This window comes from Monodelphis domestica, chromosome 1 (assembly GCF_027887165.1).
Source record: "Monodelphis domestica isolate mMonDom1 chromosome 1, mMonDom1.pri, whole genome shotgun sequence".
Taxonomy (NCBI): Eukaryota; Metazoa; Chordata; class Mammalia; order Didelphimorphia; family Didelphidae; genus Monodelphis; species Monodelphis domestica.
Genome location: NC_077227.1, coordinates 111,868,660 through 111,888,288, shown reverse-complemented (window position 1 = coordinate 111,888,288; position 19,629 = coordinate 111,868,660). Strand labels below are relative to the sequence as shown.

At 36.2% G+C, this 19,629-nt stretch overlaps 1 protein-coding gene across 5 annotated transcripts in view; it reads right to left on the bottom strand.

Moving 5' to 3' along the window:
• Positions 1–19,629, bottom strand: part of LOC100619090 (cilia- and flagella-associated protein 43-like) — a 273,713-nt gene that overhangs the window by 87,711 nt on the left and 166,373 nt on the right. For all 5 annotated transcript variants that reach the window (XM_056804363.1, XM_056804374.1, XM_056804366.1 and 2 more), the window contains one exon: positions 4,341–4,494. In XM_056804363.1, coding sequence (XP_056660341.1) covers positions 4,341–4,494 — 154 coding nt within the window. The remainder of the gene's footprint in view (positions 1–4,340; positions 4,495–19,629) is intronic.

Sequence of the window (19,629 nt, the reverse complement as noted above, 5' to 3'; positions counted from 1 at the left end):
CCCATCTCTAAGCCTGATTCTCAATCCACTGAGCTACCCAGCTGCCCTCTGGAAATGATTAATTTTTGATATGCATTTCACATGAAACCCATTTCAATAAGCACATCCTAATCTGCTTGAGTTAATTCTCATTCTAGTGACACTGAACCCTGCTGCTATGAAAAAATTTTCTTCTCCAACTAGAGTTCTCTCAATTCCAGATCTGCTTCTCTTTCCCTGTGTATCCTTTGGAACTCCTACTCTTTAATAAACATACTTCCCTAAACTTTAGGTTTTCTTATCTCTTGCTCCTTTTATCTTGTGAAACTTTGTTTCACCTATATGTCATTGAAGATCGGATGATCCTCTCTAGTACAATTTACACCTTCCCTTAAATCCACAATTCAGCAATGTTCTTTCCTTCCGCTTGTCACTTTCAGATTCTTGTTCTACTACTGTCACACAGCAAACTCTCCTCTGAGGTTCATTCTGTCAAAATTAACAACCCAAACAGGAAACTACTGATTCCCTCTTAACTCTAATGCCTTTCTTCTGACAGTTAGCTCCAGTCTATCTTTTCTGCATGGTGATTATATCAAGGCTCCCCCTTTAGTCTGGGAGCTCCTTGAGGGGAAGAACTGTCTTTTGCCTTTCTCTGTCTCCTCTGACACATAGTAGGTGCTTAATAAATATTTACTGGCTAATCGAATGGGTTCATAGTCTTCCTCTTCAGCTCAACTCCAAATCTCATATTAAGAAAACTTCAATATACATGTTGATATTCTCTCAAAAATTCTACTTTCCAAGCTCCTCATGATTTCTCATGACTTCTTCCAACAATTTACTTCAGCTACACATAGAAATGGTCATCTTGCTGTCACCCACAAATATTCCACTTTCATGCTCAAAAAATCCAAAATTCCTTTATCCTATTATAATCTTTATATCTTATAATTCCATCTTTCATTATGGCTAAATAATCCTAAATTGCTTCTTTGTCCTCACTGTGACTTCTATGTCTTAGTACTTTACCCCCTCCTAATTCAACTCCTTGGTGAAAGGGTTCAGTTCTACATTATCATGTCATCTTTTCCCTCTCATTCTCAGTCACCTTGTTTCTATCTCTACAATATCACTCATACACTTTCTCTATTCTCCACTCACGTTCTAATTCTAATTCAGGCCTTCATCACCTTTCACTTAGATAACTGCAATAATTTTCTTACTGGTCCCTCTACCACTTTTTTCTTTCCTTTCAAATCTGTTCTCCACACAGATGCTAATGTGGTTTAGCACATGCCCCTTCTCAACTTGGTAAACTCAAGGGCCTATGTCTAAGATTAATCTCAGTTTGGCATTTAAGGCTTTTCATAACCTAGCTCTAGCCCACCTTTCTTGAATACTTTGTTACTCTCATTACCTGCCTCCTTTACTGCTATACACATGACACTGAATGGAACTGAAAAGTTACAGAATCATGCTCATTGGGTGCACTGTGAATTTGTGGTTTAATCTCAATTGGATGTCACTACAGCAAACTACCCTACTCCTCTCTAGCTGATTCTCTATCCCATAAAAGATAGCAACTATTCTAAACCTTCTCTTTCTTCATACCCTCCATGGCATCCCCACCATCTCAATGTAGACTTCAATCTTCACGGAACAAATTAAAGCCTTTTGCTAACTCTTTTTTTTTTGCCTTCCTCCTCATCTCAGATCTGCCTCATAGCATCACACATTCTCTCCTCTGTCATTCTAGTCTCTTGAAGAGGTTTCTTTTCTTGCTAAGACCAATCTTCTTCCATATCACTTTGATCCCATCCCCTCCTGCCTTCCCAAAGGTACTTGTCCACAGCATCATTCTCCAATTTTTATAATCATCAGTCTCTCTCTAATGATTCCTCCCCCTGATGACTACAAATATGCCAAAGTCTGCCTGATCTTAAAAAACAAAACTCATGATTTCTACTATCTCTTCTATCATTCTACTCTACTTCTACTTCTACGCTAAGATAAACTTTTTGAAAAAGTATCTACAGTCAGCATGTCTAAACTCTCCATAATCTGACTTTTGACCTCACCATTTAACTAAAATTGCTCTTTCCAGAATAAATCCAGTGTCACAACTAAATCTGGTGTTCTTTTTCCAGGCCTTTCCCTTCTTAATCTCTTTGTAGCATTTATTACTATTGACCATCTATTGGATGATCTCCTCTCTGGGTATTTTCGGACATTGCTTTGTCTTGATTCTCCTCCTACTTATCTGACCCATCTATCTCAGCCTATTTTACTGATATTTTTCCATTTTATATCTACCCTGAAACTTCTTTTCTTTTTCTTTCTATACACTAACTTGGTGACCTTATCAGTTTCTATTGGACTAATTACAGTTGTTGTACAGATTACTCCCTGATCTAAATATTTAGTCCCACTTTCTCTCCTTAGATCCACAGTACCAAGTGCCTATTGGCCTTTTCAAATCAAGTGTCTCATTGTTATCTCAAACTCAACATGTGCAAAGCAGAATTCATAATTTTCCCACCAAGCCCACCCGTCTTCTAAACTTTCTCATTAATGTTGAATGCGCCACCATTTTTCTAGTCACTTAAGATTCCCAACCACCATTTCATCCTTTGCTCTTCACTTTCAGTCAACTAACACATCCAAATCACTTCCAACTTGTTTCTACAGTATCTCTCACATACCTTCACTACCCTCTACTCACACAGCTATCAATGTAGTACAGCTAGTACATCACCTTTTACTTAGATTACTGCAAGTCTCCTCACTGGTCTCCCTACCTCTTTTTTCTTCCTTCTCTAATCAGTTCTCCATACAGCTGTCAAAGTGGTTTAGCATAGGTTTGATAATGCCATATCCTTACTCAGTAAACTCAAGTGGCTATTTCTAGTATTAAGCATAATCTCAGTTTGGCACTTAAAGCTCTTCATAACCTAGCTTCATCCTATCTTTCTATTCTTTTTACACATTACTTTCCATCCATGCACTCTTTGGTCTAGTCACAATGGCTTACTTACTGTTACTCCTTCACACAGTGCTCCATCTCCTGTTTCCATGCCTTTGAACTGGCTATGTGCCTGGATTGTTCTTCTCATCTAATGTCTTGGAATCTCTGGCTTGCTTCAAGATTCAATTAAAATATCATTTTCTAAAGGACTCTTTCTTCTTCCCTCCAAGTGCTAGCATCTTTCTATCTAGCTATCTTGTCTCTGGTGTGTGTGTATTTTGTATATACCTATTTATATATATGCTATCTCCTCTATTAGAACATAAGCACCTGAAGGGAAGGGACTGTTTTTACTCATTACTTATCTTCCCAAAGATTAGCATAGTAACTCAAATATATTATGTGCCAATATATTGTTAAATATACCTAACATTTAGATTACATGTTATCCTAAACTTACTTATATAACATGAACTTATTTATATGCTCTTCACAATTGACCTTAATTATGGCTATTAGTTTCAGGTGATAGGCTCGTAGAAGACAGTTCAATGTTTATGTTCAACTCGGAATAAAATCAGAAGATTATAGATTTCAAGTTGGAAGAGACCTTAGAGAGTCCTCCTCATTTTATACATGAGAAAATTGAGGTCCAGGCATTTTATGACTTTACCAAGAATACACATAATAAGAGTTAATGTCATAATACCACATGCACTGAGATGTGTAACATATTCTTTTAATGATGGTCATCTCCATGATTGCTTTCTAGTCTGACATGTAAATAATGGCCTCAATTCTCAAGTAGAAGAGGAAGTCTCAATTTATATACAAACCATATAATACATCTTATGTCTCTTAAGTTATAAAGTAAACTACAAACATTGCTTGATACCACTGTCATGCAAAATATATGTTCATAGAATAACTAGAAGTAGGTTATACTCAGTTCTATTATTGCTGGGCTTCTGGTTTTATTCTCTCAAAATAATACATGTAACGGAAAGTTATGGAGAAGCTTAGTATATTATATATAGTATATGGAGAAGCATAGTATGTTAAGTCTCATATTAACATAATTTTTCATCATTTTGAAATTTTTCTGAGCTCCAAGTCCAACCTTTCTTTGTACTATAATTTAAATGAATTCAGATGTAGCATTTTCTTATGGGTATGAGAAAAGTTAGCAATAATCTTTCATCAAGCACAAGGAAAGAGGCATCTTGAGCTGTTTTCTTCAAATGACTGAATCATTGCACAAAGGGTCAGTACTGCTTAAAAGGAAACTCAAAGTCATACTGTGTTACTTGAATATACTTGAACATACAATGTTACTTGAAGAATACAACTAAAAACAGATTATTATAGAATTCTTTAAAAATCTATATAGTACCTCAACTGATTGTTCAGAAACCGAATCCAAAATCAACTCTTTCTCTCTCATGTCTTCTAAGAATAATTTTTCCTTTGCAATGCTGTTCTTCAGAGAGTTTATTAGGGAACTAAAATGCCCAATAGCTTCTCGAACGAGAGGAACTGTTAGCTTCCTGTTGAGTGAAACAATGAGAATGAATATATACGAGAATTACAAAATAATATCAAAAGTACATTTTACCTTCTTATATACCCTCATTTGAACAGATAATCATTTCCTAATGAATTAAAATACATAGATAACTAACTACATTTATTTTTACATAAATTGTAGGGTGTGTGCAGTGTGCAGTGAGGACTATCACCTTTGGGAAGAGGGCTTGCCAAGCCTTTTTCAGTGCTGCTCATCTACCTTTGGTATCCATCTTTCACCCAACTCTCACCTGTGGCTCCAAGAGCTATGGCATGCACAGCAGCCCATACCTCAGTAAAACCATCTCAGAATATGGGAGAAATCCAGATTGAGGTTAATTGACAGGTCTCAAACTGTCCTTGTGTTAAGCGGATGTCTACTCTACACATGTGAAAACCTCCCCTGGCAGAATAAGTAGAGAATAATTTGTTCCAATGGCCATGAAGGCAACTGAAGCAAGTGCCTAGAGCTTGGTCAGACATTGAAGATGCCCTGGCCAGTCACTGAATTCTTGGCTATTGCCAGTTGTCCTGACTTTTGTCTTGCCATTGGAGTTTGATAACTCTGAGAGAGTGAGGCTGATACTCTGCCTCACTTAAATTCAGTTCATATGGAAGTCAAAATGGTGGTCATCGGTATTCTTTAAAAATGAAGGATCAACATAAGTTGTAAACCATTATGTATAACTTTTAAAAAAATCTTAATCTTTATACTAACAAAACAAAAATCTATGTTCTTTTCTTATTTTCTTTTACTTTCATGTTTTTATATTTTATTGCTATCATTTTCACATAATTATAGTATTTGCATAATATTATAGTTATGCTTCCTTCACTTTATTATTTTATATCTTCCAATGTTTCTTAGGGTACTTTATATTTGTCATTTCTCATACTTCATTAATGTTTCACTACATTCATGAAGTAAATGTTTAACTATTTCACAATTATTGAACAAATGTGTTTTTTTAGCCCTTTGCCAAACAAATAAAACTACATTTAATAGTTTTGTCCAGATAAATCTTTTTCATGTCAACAATATGAACATTCCTAATAATGAATTTACTAAATCAAAGGGAACAGTTTGTAGAATTTATTGTATGATTCTGTATTATTTTCTAAAAAGTTCACCACAGAAGGGTTGTTTCTCTACAATTCCACTAATATTTAATTTTATATGTTTAAACTCTTTTTGCCCATTGTCATTAAATAAATTATGGAATATATATATATATATATATATATATATATATATATATATATATATATATATATATATGGATCTGAACTCGATCTCTGACTAAGTGCTCTAGATTTTACTCAGAGGACCTGGATTCAAATTTGTTCTCTGTGTGGCCTTGAAAAATCATTTTATCTTTCTTGAGCCTCAGTTTCCTCATTTGTAAAAGGAGGTGTTGGACTAGATGATCTCTAAGACCCCTTCTACTTCTAAACCCATGATCCACTTTTAACTGCAGAGCTTTCAAAATTTCTGATTGAGCAGTTTTCCATATTTGGCCTTCTGCTTCTATTTTCATCATTCTGCAAGGAACACAAGTCTATTCTTCATTGAATTCACTGGGTTTATTTTATATTCTACAAAAATATTTTAAATAGTTGAGTTCTGTCATCCTTATGTTTAGTAGCATTCATTTGTTTTACAACAGTGTTCTTATCACAACCTTTTTATTTTGATCATATTCAATCCCTTTAGCATATTTTATCCGTTTTTATTTTATTATTTTATTATATTATAAACTAGCCTGGTTTCTGATGCTATAGTTTGTTTTAGTATATTTTATGGCGATTTTGACTTTTTTTCTTTAGTTCATAATATTTTTTCACTGTTTTGGAAGTCTTCTTTGGTTTGTTCATTTTGTTGAAAAAATTTTAAATTATCTTAAGCAAATTCTAGCTTTCTTTTTTCTCTAGCATTTGTTTATCAAAAAATAATGTACTTTACAGCCAGATATAGCACAAGAAGTGTGGACTTATTCTAGAATAGCAAAGGAAGTCTTGGAGAAACAAGGCTACTCACAATGTGAAAAGTTGAGGATTGGGTATGACAAGAAATGTATTAAGACCTATAACCTGGATAGTGCAGGCTATTCAAGATTGAATTCCCTTTTGATCTCAGGATCCCCAACTGGAAAAAAGTAGCTACAACTAGAAGCCTCTCTCTCCTCAAAGTAGGAATGCCTTACCAATAGAGACCATTGCTAAATCTCTCATTATTTACCAAAATTTGTTAGCTTTTAGCAGCTAAACCTGGTTTCATTTGATTTTAATTTAGTGTGTAAGACTAAGACATTTTCCTTTTCATGATGAGAATTGCAAAAGGGAGAGTAGTTTCTCTGGTTAGAATGATGTAGGGACTCATAGGTGCAAATTTGTACTTGAAGGAACCAAAGCTGTTGTCTATTTTGTGTATGGGAAGACTGTCTAAATAAATTTAAAACACAAAATTGACCTGCTACCTTTTTCTTGTTGTGACAGGAATTTATTTAGTTGCATTAAGAACAGATCTAAAATCAGAGAAAGGGTTTTTGTCTACTTTAAGAGATCCCCTTTAAGAAGGAGACAAAGTTTGCTGTGGGCTCTTTTAAGAAGCTAGCATAAATGCGAGTCCATTGGAAGGGCCAGAGTCTGGCTCTCTTGGACTTCCTCTGGAGAGCAGGTGGGCTGGATATTTCTCTGACAGCTGAAGATTTTAGTTTCTTTGATACTTTTTATTTGAGAGTGAAATATATACTGAACAGAGAGAGTTTACTGGGGGTGCTGAAGAGCAGTTTTGTAACAGTTTGGAGTGGAGCTGAGTTAAGACTGAGAAGGTCTGCTTCCTTGCCTGATTTCTGAAGAGAGAGACTGCTTTAACTTCTCTCTCAAGATTTTACAATTACTATAAGTTACTTTAGGTTTATTATATATTTGAAGTTCATCTTTTAGCATAGCTTATTAAGATAGAAGTTAAATATTTAGAGAGAGAGAATAGATCAGTGCCGATTCACCTCAGTAAACAAGAAGCAGCTTTGTGAGAAGCAGTTAGTGGGGTCAGTTTTAGAAATCTTAGTGTTAAATTTAAGAGATTCCTGTCCTATTCCTATATCTTGTCTCCTGTCCCTGCCTCTCCTCATAGAGATAAATAATAAATTAGTTGGATCAAACTGCATCAGACCTTTCATCTACCATCTACAATAGGTTAACACTTGACAGTTATAGTGAGCATTACAATTGGCTTCCTGCCTTCCATCAACCAAGTAGTTAATCCTGACAGTTTAGTTTATCAATACAGCTGGGCAATCAAAGCTATCAATAATACCAACACAGTCAGATCAATTTTATTCACAATATTTGGCAATATAAGTTTTTCTTTTTTTTAAACCCTTACCTTCCATCTTGGAATCAATACTGTGTATTGGCTCCAAGGCAGAAGAGTGGTAAGGGCTAGGCAATGGGGGTCAGGTGACTTGTCCAGGGTCACACAACTGGGAAGTGTCTGAGGCCAGATTTGAACCTAGGACCTTCTGTCTCTAGGCCTGGCTCTCAATCCTCTGAGCCACCCAGCTGCCCCCAAAACAAGTTTTAATATAGTCATTACAGTTGGGTTCGTACCAGATTTAATTTACCCATCACAGCTTATTAATAATAGTTTGGTTATCAATACACCAGCTATTATTCAATCATAACAATCTCTAATATCAAGGATGATTCTACAAAGTATACCAAGAGAGTACTGAGTCCCCAAGCAAAGCCATGGCTGCTCTACCTTTATATGCCACTAAAAGTATGCTAAACTAATATCAATATTGCAAAGTGGGAAGGAGAGAAAATTCTAAAATAGTTCTTTAAGAAGACCATTGAATATTTCTTTTCTAATGTTTAGCAGTCTAAAGCCATTAATAACCATGAATGGACAACATCATAAGCTACTGAATGCAGTAGGGGTAGGAAGGGAATGGTATTGGAACTGTATAGGTAGAGGTCTCCAATGGCCCTTTTACATAACTAGCAGCACACTAATGTTGTTAAAGCCCAGACCAGGATGCCAAACTGTTAATGCAACGACCACATCATTTTTTTTTCTTGAAGAAACCATGAGCTTTGTCAACTTTCAGCCCAAAGTTAATTTCCAAATCTGCATCTTCGGCCTATGACTCATGGACAGACTCTAAACACCACAGGGAAGATGCCTTGGTACAGATTAGCCTAATTGCTAGGAATAATAGCTATGACGGGGTTCCGAGAATGGCAGCTGGCTACCAGGTGAGTAGAACTCCCAGACTTGGGAGAGAATCAAGTGAGGATAATGGCCCCACTGCAGTGTTCTACAGTATCATGACAGCAGCAGGTTCAGAGACACACATCAAAGCTTTTCAAACAACTAAAAGTGAAAAATGGAGGCTTCTATCTCTCAAAAAATTCCCTGGGGCATTCTTTTAGTTTCTGCTAGATAGTTTCCTTTGGCACTCTCCCTGTATAATACAATCAGCTCTATCCAAGGCAGAGTCAATCATGTCACTGCCCTCAGCCCACATAGTGCATTGAGTCTTCTTTTTAAATTAAAACCTTACTTTCTGTCTTAGAATCAATGCTGTGTATTAGTTCCAAGGCAGAAGAGTGGTTTGGGCTAGGCAATGGAAGTTAAGTAATTTGTCCAGGGTCACACAAATAGGAAGTTTCTGGGGTAAGATTTGAACCTAGGGCTTCCTGTCTTTAGATGTGGCTCTCAATACACTGAGCTACCTAGCTGAGCTCATTCATCGCTTCTTTTAATAGTGGTTTTTTTTTATTATCAAGCAAAACATTCCCATATTATTCATTTTTGTAAGTGAATAATCTTATAAAACCAAAACTCCAAATCATATATCCAAATAAACAAATGATAAATCATGTTTTCATTTGCACTTATACTCCAACAGTTCTTTCTCTAGAGGTAGATAGCATTCTTTTTCATAAGTCCCTCAGAATTGTCTTAGATCATTGTATTGCTGTTAGTAACCAAGTCTATCACATTTAATTGTTCCATAATATTTCAGTTACTATGTATAATGCTCTCCTGGTCCTGCTTATTTCACTCTGTATCAGTTCATGTAGCTCTTTTCAGCTCTTTCTGGAAACACCATGTCCATCATTCTTTATAGTACAATTAGTATTCCATTACCACATATACCACATTTTGTTCAGCCATTCCCCAATTGGAGAACATCCCTGTAGTTTTCAATTCTTTGCCACCATAAAAAATGCAGCTATAAATATTTTTGCACAAACAAGTCCTTTCCCATTTTTAAAAATCTCTTTGGGATATAGACCTAAGGGTGGTATTACTGGATCAAAGAGCATGCATTGGTTTTTAGGCATAATTCAAAACTCATGCATTCTTCTTAATCATATACTCAAGCATCTTAATGGCATGAATAACAGGTTCCCAATTCTATGGTACCTTTCAATCACTGTTTTTCTGAATAATGGAGACCTTTTCTACAGGGAACTAAAACTGTAGTTCTTCACACACACACACACACCACCACCACCACCACCACCACCACCACCATGATGTTACCAATGGTTTTCAAGATATCACCAAATCTTTAGACTCCTTCATCAATCATCAAAGCTGATGATCTTAATGTCTTTCCTTCTCCTAGGACCTTTTCGACTGAAAGAATATCAGTTGTTTTTCATATGAAAGATACAAACATTATGTACACATCTTGCTCTATTCCAAAGTAAGGCTACAATTTCTAAGAAGCTTCACATCCTTCCTGCTTGCCCAAAGTATCACCATATTCCATTTTCAATTATAATGAAATATTTATCAATCTCTTCCAAAGGCAAAGAGATGAGTCCATCGCCCACAAAGATTCTACTCCCAATTTTTACCACCTTGAAGTTGTTTTCTGTATTTTACCCACAGAATACTCTTATTACTCTTTTCAATATTGGCATCACTCTAGGTGATTTTCAAAGTGTTGTCCTGCTTCAGCTCCACTTCAGCAATGCCACTATTCTAAATTAATCCAAATTAAAGGAATATCCTTAATTCCAAATTAATCTAAATTAAAGACATATCCTTTTTTGAGAGTCATACTGATGACAGAGGATCTTTTGCACTCTCTATTTTCTCTGTACAGTAGTTCCTTTTTTCCCTTTAGTTTCATTTTTTAAAATTAATAACCACTTAGATTAGTCATGGAATTTAGCAAACCATTCAATTCAGTCAATCTGTGCCTTCTCTTTCAGTCAAAAAATTTCCATCCCCATGTCTTTGTTCATCACATTGCCCTACCTTCTCCATCACAAATATACATCTTACTTCTTTAAAGGCAAACTCTATATCTAATATTGATTTTTCCCTGACTTTTCATGTAATAGAGATTGCTTAAAAGAATTTGAAGAGAATTTGTTCTCATATAAATTAAGGATGCCCTCCAAAATCTTAGTTATTATAATTTTCTTCATCTATAAATAACTTGCTTTTATTTAATATTTAATCATATTCTTATTTATCTAATTTACAAATTAGAGAAGTCCAAATTAATAAGGCTTTACTATACAAAGAGTTAGATGCAAAAAGGACTTAAATATTTAATAAATTAAGTCATATTTTATTTTTCAAGAGTTTAGAATGTGCCAAAACCATTGCAGCTAGGTGGCTTAGTGAATAAAATGCCAAGCCTGGAGACAGGAGGTCCTGGGGGTTCCCATTTGGCCTCAGATGCTTCCTAACTGTGTGTCCTGGGCAAATCACTTAACTCCTATTGTCTAACCATTGCCCTTCAGTCTTAGAGATGTTACTATGACAAAAAGTTAGTGTTAAAAAAAGTGTCAAAACCATAGCTTCAGGGACAATTAGATTATTTCTGAAATGGGTAAACAAAAGAAAAATATTTGTCAGAGTAATCCTTTCAGTGTTATAAAATGAGAACTATGAAGCAAGAGTCATCATGGGCTGAGGATCCATGATTTTTTATTAAAGGTAACTTTAGCCTAAATTTCTAATGATAGTTATGATTATAAGCTATGAATTGACGTATATATGGCTGATGTATTCAATTTGGTCATTTAGATAACAATGCTATCTTGCCACAGCTGAGTCAAATCTGGGGTATTTTACATGGATTGTTAAATGTAGTGGGATAAAAAGGTTTTCTGTAGCAATCATATAAATCATGTTCAACTATATTTGAGTTCAGTACCAATGGAGTTTTCTAGTCAGTCAATAAGAATTTTTTAAGTGGTTGCTATGTGCCAGACCTTGAACTAAGCTCTAAGAACAGCAAAAACATGATCCCTGCCTTCAGAGAGGAATTGTAAAGAGGAATAAGAAATATAAATAGCCCTGTATATAGAAGTTAAAGACAATTTGAATAGGAGGTCATCTTAGAGAAAAGGAACCAACACTGGGGAGAGAGGGGAGGGATAAAGGACAGAAAAGTTCTCTTAAAGAAGATGGGATCTGAGCTGACTCTTGAAGGTGAGGAGGGAGAACATTCTAAGCATGTGAAAAGGCATGGAAGCAGAAGTTAAAAGTGTCATGAGGGAGTAGGGAAATGTGGGAGCACGGACTATGAAAGGCTTTTCAAGGACATTATTCATGAAAGGAAGGAGAGAAATAGGACTAGCAGTCAGGTGACTGCATCAAGTTATGGTTTTTAAGGATTGGGGAGATAGAGGCATCTTTACAGGCAGCAGAGAAACAGTAAGTGGACAGTGAAAGATTGAAGATGAATGAGAAAGAAGGAATGATAGAAGAAATCTGCTGAAGATGAGATTGAATGGAAGGTAGAGGGGTTTACAATGGCAAAAAGAAGGTCTACTTCTTCATGTAACATAAGGATGAAAAAGGCAATAGTAGGGGCAGCTAGGTGGCTCAGTATCTAGAGACCCAGACCTGAACAGTAGAGATCCTAGATTCAAACCTGACCTCATACTTCCTGGGAAACTCATTTAACCCCAGTTGCCTAATCCTTACTGCTCTTCTGCCTTGGAACTTATACCTAGTATTGGTAATGGTTTTAAAAAGAGACAATAGTAGAGGAAGTCATTTGAGTGATATGAGGTGGGGGCCTTAGTTTAAAAAAAAATAAAGTATGAGACAAATACTTCAATTAAGGGGTGAGAGAATATTATAGGAGAGTTGAAGATGGATAAAAAAGTTTAAAATAGCTGCTGTGGTGAATATAATAGTGAATCAATTAGGAAATACATGAGGATTATTTGCTAGGAGCCGTCAGGCCACAATGTCTTGACAAGGTCACATGTGGTAATCAAGAGGTCACAAAGTGGCTCTTTGGCAGGATGGACTTGCCCACTCAGCCCCCTCTGTATGACTTCTCTTACCATCATCCCTTACTAATGAAATTGATATGATTCTTGTTCTCTCCCTAGCCTCAGAAGGAATAATATAAGAGCAAAATAATTGCACACGATTTCCCCAAAAGATAAGACTCTCAAATCCAAACCCAAAAAGACTATCATTGGTTAACTTTTGCTCTGGTATATCATTCTCAGCAAAACTGTAATCACAAGCCAAATCCAAAATATTCCTGTACAGAAACCTATCTCCTCCTGCACAGAAACGTATTCTCCTAAAACCAGTATATAAATCAATCATAAAGGCCCATACAAAATGTACAGGTATACCAAGTTTCACCATGCCTCAGTGACTCAATCTCACTAACCAGAAACTCCCTACAAGCCCTGAAAAATGATCAGCCTAATAATTAATCTGAATTGTGTTCTCAATACCTCTCTGATCTCTCAACCTCAATGTCATGATTGTTGGATTGTCTTTAGAATTTCTGATTGATTATTTCTTTTTATTAAAAGTAATAAGTAATTTTCCTTGATTGTAAGCTTAAACTCCTCACAGGTTAATGAGAATAAGCCACCTGGGACAAAATCATTTATCTTGTGTAGAACCTTTATTTATCCTGTCAAGAATCAATAGTTACAATACAAGAATATAGAATGTTCTCTGAATGTTAATCAAGTGATTTGTTAAAAGTTAATGTATCACTTTTCCAATCATCTTTACTCAAACATGTGTGTTGAATAATGAATTTGTGTGCCAAGAAAATGGGTATAAGAATAAACACTAAGCCTGGCTTTGGCAGAACATCCACCAGGTGTAAAGCTTGCTCCTGGCTGATACATATGTACAGCTATCTTCCGTTTTTTATTTTCACATGTCTGTTCCACCTGTCCTGAAGCCATGAGTGGGGCTGGACCTAGCCCATTGCAATTATTCTGCTGCAGTGATAGCCCAGTTGAGATTATGTAACATAAATTTGTAGGGGGCCCAGTCAGCATGGTTTTATCTAGCAGTATGTGAGTAGGATGGGGTGTATGGAGTGCTCAGGGAGGGGTAGTATCTCTGGTATGGAGGGCTTGTCGTGCCCTTCTAGGGCAGCTCTCCAGCCTCTAACCCTCACCTGACACCCAGCTCTCACTTGTGGCTCCTAGTAGCTGCTAACATGCGGCAGCAGCCACACCCCGGGCAACGGCTTCGACAGGCCGGCTATACCTTGTGAGGGTAGCCATCTGAGCGTCGACCCCTGGGGAACCAAGGCTCTGCTCACCCAGCATGTGAAGAGTGTTTCGGTGGAACAGGCGGAAGAAACCAACAAGAAGTTTCAAAGGCTGAGATGGCAACGCAGCAAAGCACTGTGGAGTGCTTAGGGCGTGTTAGAGCACAAAGGACAACACGGCCATCCAATGCAGCTGAGGAAGTCTCCAGGTGTAACGACTTTTCGTGCCACTGGACCCAGGCTTCCATCGCCAAGAGAGTGGGACTGTCTCTGTGCATCAACTTTTCCACTTAAATTTTCATGCACAGGTGTCTTTGTGCACAAAAGCGCACAAAATCATCATCCTCGGTTACCGAGAGACTACTACTACACACACACACACATGAGTAGGAATGAAGGGTGTAATCCAAGTGTAATAGTGCTTTACTTTGTTCATGTCCAGATCACTCAGCTTAAAGGGGCACTCAAATCAGTGAAGAAATTAAACTGATTCTGTATCATTTTATAATTGATTCATTTATTGTTTCATTTTGTAAAATTGCTCAAGCCACATTTCTTTGTTTCATTACTTATGAGCCAAGTTTAGAAGATCAGTTCTCCTTCTAATCACTGTTCTATTCTTTCTTCAAGGGAGTCTGATCTAGTATCTTTACACCTTCAAACTGTCCCTCAAGAATGTCTTATTTGTTATCCAAACAAGTCTGATCCACTGTCTCTAACCTTGAAGGGGAATCCGAACAATGAATATTTCTTTTTTTTTAATAATATTTTATTTGATCATTTCCAAGAATTATTCATTAAAGACATAGATCATTTTCTTTTCCTCCTCCCCACCCCCCATAGCCAACTCATGATTCCACTGGGTATCACATGTGTTCTTGATTCGAACCCATTGCCATGTTGTTAGTATTTGCATTAGAGTGTTCCTTTAGAGTCTCTCCTCTGTCATATCCCCTCAACCGCTGTAGTCAGGCAGTTGCTTTTCCTCGGTGTTTCTACTCCCACAGTTTGTCCTCTGCTTATGGATAGTGTTTTTTCTCCTAGATCCCTGCAGATTGTTCAGGGACATTACACCACCACTTATGGAGAAGTCCATTACGTTCGATTATACCACAGTGTATTAGTCTCTGTGTACAATGTCCTCCTGGTTCTGCTCCTCTCGCTCTACATCACTTCCTGGAGGTCGTTCCAGTCTCCATGGAATTCCTCCACTTTATTATTCCTTTTTGCACAATAGTATTCCATCACCAACATATACCACAATTTGTTCAGCCATTCCCCAATTGATGGGCATCCCCTCATTTTCCAATTTTTGGCCACCACAAAGAGCACAGCTATGAATATTCTTGTACAAGTCTTTTCTGCCATTATCTCTTTGGGGTACAAACCCAGCAGTGCTATGGCTGGATCAAAAGGTAGACATTCTTTTATCGCCCTTTGGGCATAGTTCCCAATCGCCCTCCAGAATGGTTGTATCAGTTCACAACTCCACCAGCAATGAATTAATGTCCTTACTTTGTCACATCTCCTCCATCATTCATTACTTTCCTTTGCTATCATGTTAGCCAATCTGCTAGGTGTGAGGTGATACCTCAGAGTTGTTTTGATTTGCATCTCTCTGATTATAAGAGATTTAGAACACTTCTTCATGTGCTTATTAATAGTTTTGATTTCTTTATCTGAAAACTATCTATCCATGTCCCTTGCCCATTTGTCAATTGGAGAATGGCTTGATTTTTTGTATAATTGATTTAGCTCTTTATAAATTTGAGTAATTAAACCTTTGCCAGAGGTTTCTATGGAGATTTTTCCCCCCAATTTGTTGTTTCCCTTCTGATTTTAGTTACATTGGTTTTGTTTGTACAAAAGCTTTTTAATTTGATGTAGTTGAAATTATTTATTTTACATTTTGTGATTCTTTCTATGTCTTGCTTGGTTTTAAAGTCTTTCCCCTCCCAAAGGTCTGATATGTATACTATTCTGTGTTTATCCAATTTACTTATGGTTTCCTTCTTTATGTTTAAGTCATTCACCCATTTTGAATTTATCTTGGTGTAGGGTGTGAGGTGTTGATCAATTCCTAAACTCTCCCACACTGTCTTCCAATTTTCCCAGCAGTTTTTATTGAATAGTGGATTTTTGTCCCAAAAGCTGGGATCTTTGGGTTTATCATATACTGTCTTGCTGAGGTTGCTTGCCCCCAGTCTATTCCACTGATCCTCCTTTCTGTCTCTTAGCCAGTACCAAATTGTTTTGATGACTGCTGCTTTGTAATATAGTTTGAGGTCTGGGACTGCAAGGCCCCCATCATATGTGTTTTTTTTTTCATTATTTCCCTGGATATCCTTGACCCTTTGTTATTCCAAATGAACTTTGTTATGGTTTTTTTCTAAATCAGTAAAGAAATTTTTTGGGAGTTCAGTGGGTATGACACTAAATAAATAAGTTTGGGTAGTATGTTCATTTATTATATTTTTATTTATTTATTATATATTATATATATTATATTGGCTTGTATATATATATATATATTATATTTATTATATTGGCTCGTCCTATCCATGAGCAATTAATGTTTTTCCAATTGCTCAAGTCTAGTTTTAGTTGTGCGGAGAGTGTTTTGTAGTTGTGTTCATATAGTTCCTGTGTTTGTCTCGGGAGATAGATTCCTAGGTATTTTATTTTGTCTAAGGTGATTTTGAATGGGATTTCTCTTTCTAGTTTTTGCTGCTGAGCTCTGTTGGAGATATATAGAAATGCTGATGACTTATGCAGGTTTATTTTGTATTCTGCAACTTTGCTAAAGTTGTTGATTATTTCAATTAGCTTTTTGGTTGATATTTGTAGGATTCTTTAAGTAGACCATCAGGTCATCTGCAAAGAGCGATAACTTGGTCTCCTCCTTGCCTATTTTGATGCCTTCAATTTCTTTTTCTTCTCTAATTGCTACAGCTAGTGTTTCTAGTACAATGTCAAATAGTAGAGGTGATAATGGGCATCCTTGTTTCATTCCTGATCTTATTGGGAATGCATCTAGTTTATCCCCGTTGCAGATATTAGCTGATGGCTTTAGATATATACTGTTTATTATTTTTAGGAACAATCCTTCTATTCCTATGCTTTCTAGTGTTTTTAATAGGAATGGATGTTGTATTTTATCAAAGGCTTTTTCTGCACCTATTGAGATAATCAGGTGGTTCTTGTTGGTTTGCTTGTTGATGTGGTCTATTATGTGGATGGTTTTCCTAATATTGAACCAGCCCTGCATCCCTGGTATAATAAATCCTACTTGATCATGGTGGATGACCCTTCTGATCACTTGCTGGAGTCTTTTTGCAAGTATCCTATTTAAGATTTTTGCATCTATATTCATTAGGGAGATTGGTCTATAGTTTTCTTTTTCTGTTTTTGACCTGCCTGGTTTTGGAATCAGTACCATGTTTGTGTCATAAAAGGAGTTTGGTAGAAATCCCTCTTTGCTTATTATGTCAAATAGTTTGTATAGTATTGGGGTTAACTGTTCTCTGAATGTTTGATAGAATTCACAGGTGAATCCATCAGGCCCTGGGGATTTTTTCTTAGGAAGTTCTTTGATGGCCTGTTGGATTTCATTTTCTGATATGGGATTATTTAAGAATTCTATTTCTTCTTCTGTTAGTCTAGGCAGTTTGTATTTTTGTATATATTCATCCATATCACCTAAATTGGTGTATTTATTGCCATATAATTGGGCAAAGTAATTTTTAATGATTGCCTTAATTTCCTCTTCGTTGGAGGTGAGGTCCCCCTTTTCATCTTTGATGCTGTTAATTTGCTTTTCTTCTTTCCTTTTTTAAATTAGATTGACCAATACTTTGTCTGTTTTGTTTGTTTTTTCAAAGTACCAGTTTCTTGTCTTATTTATTAAATCAATAGTTCTATCACTTTTGATTTTATTAATTTCTCCCTTAATTTTTAGGATTTCTAGTTTGGTTTTCTGCTGGGGGTTTTTAATTTGATCGCTTTTGAGTTTTTTATTTGCATATCCAATTGATTGACCTCTGCTCTCCCTAGTTTGTTAATATATGCACTCAGGGATATGACTTTACCTCTGATTACTGCTTTGGCTGCATCCCAAAAGGTTTGAAAGTATGTCTCGCCATTGTCATTTTCCTCGATGAAATTAATTGTTTCTATGAATTCTTCTCTAACTAAATGATTTTGGAGTATCATATTGTTTAATTTCTAATTAGTTTTTGATTTGGTTTTCCATGTACCATTACTGATCGTTATTTTTATTGCCTTGTGATCTGAAAAGGCTGCATTTATTATTTCAACTTTTCTGCATTTGTATGCCATGTTTCTGTAACCTAGTGCATGGTCAATCTTTGTGAATGTGCCATGTGGTGCTGAGAAGAAGGTGTATTCCTTTTTGTCCCTATTTATTTTTCTCCATATGTCTATTAATTCTAATTTTTCTAAGATTTCATTCACTTCTTTTACCTCTTTCTTATTTATTTTTTGATTTGATTTATCTAAATTTGATAATGGTTGGTTCAAGTCTCCCACTAATATGGTTTTACTGTCTATTTCTTCCTTCAATTCTCCTAGTTTCTCCATTAGAAATTTGGGTGCTATATTATTTGGTGCATATATGTTGATTAGTGATATTTCCTCATTATCTAAAGTCCCTTTTAACAGAATGTAATCACCTTCCCTATCCCTTTTAATCAGGTCTATTTTTGCTTTGGCTTTATGAGATATCATGATTGCAACTCCTGCCTTCTTTCTGTCAGTTGAGGCCCAGAAGGTCTTACTCTATCCTTTAATTCTGACCTTGTGGGTGTCTACCAGCCTCATGTGTGTTTCTTGGAGACAACATATGGTAGGGTTTTGGATTCTAATCCATTCTGCTATTCGTCTACGTTTTATGGGTGAGTTCATCCCATTCACATTCAAAGTTATGATTGTCACTTGTGGACTCCCTGGAATTTTGATATCCTTCCCTAATTATAACCTTTCTTCTTCAGTTCTAACTAAAAAGTTAATCCAGTGATTTATTTTAAATCAGTCCCCCTTGTCCCCTCCCTTGATATATTTCCCTTTCTAGCCCCTCCCTTTTTATTCCCTCCCCCACCTCCCTCTTCTTCCCTCCCTTTTTTATGTTCCCTCCCCCCCTTCCCCTTTGGTTTTCCCTTCTTCCTACCCTTGTTGGGTAAGATAGAATTCAAGATCCCAATGGATCTGGATGTTCTTCCCTCTCAGAGTTGATTTCCCTGAGAGTAAGGTTTAAGTAAAAACTCTCTTCCTCTCCTTCTTATAGGAATTTTCTTCACCTCCCCTTCCCGTGTGAATTTTTGTGTGAGAAGGATTATTCTATTTGGTCTTTCTTTTCCCCCTATTTACACATTACATTTTCCCCACATATTAATATACATAGATTGATATAAATATAGTCCTTATAGAAGAGAGTTTGAATAAAAGAAAAAGATAACATTTTTCTCCTTTTCCCTTTCCTTCATATTTACCTTTTCAGGTATTCCATGCTTTTTGTTTTTTGATATCGAACTTTCCACAGAGCTCTGGTCTTTTCTTTGCAAAAACTTG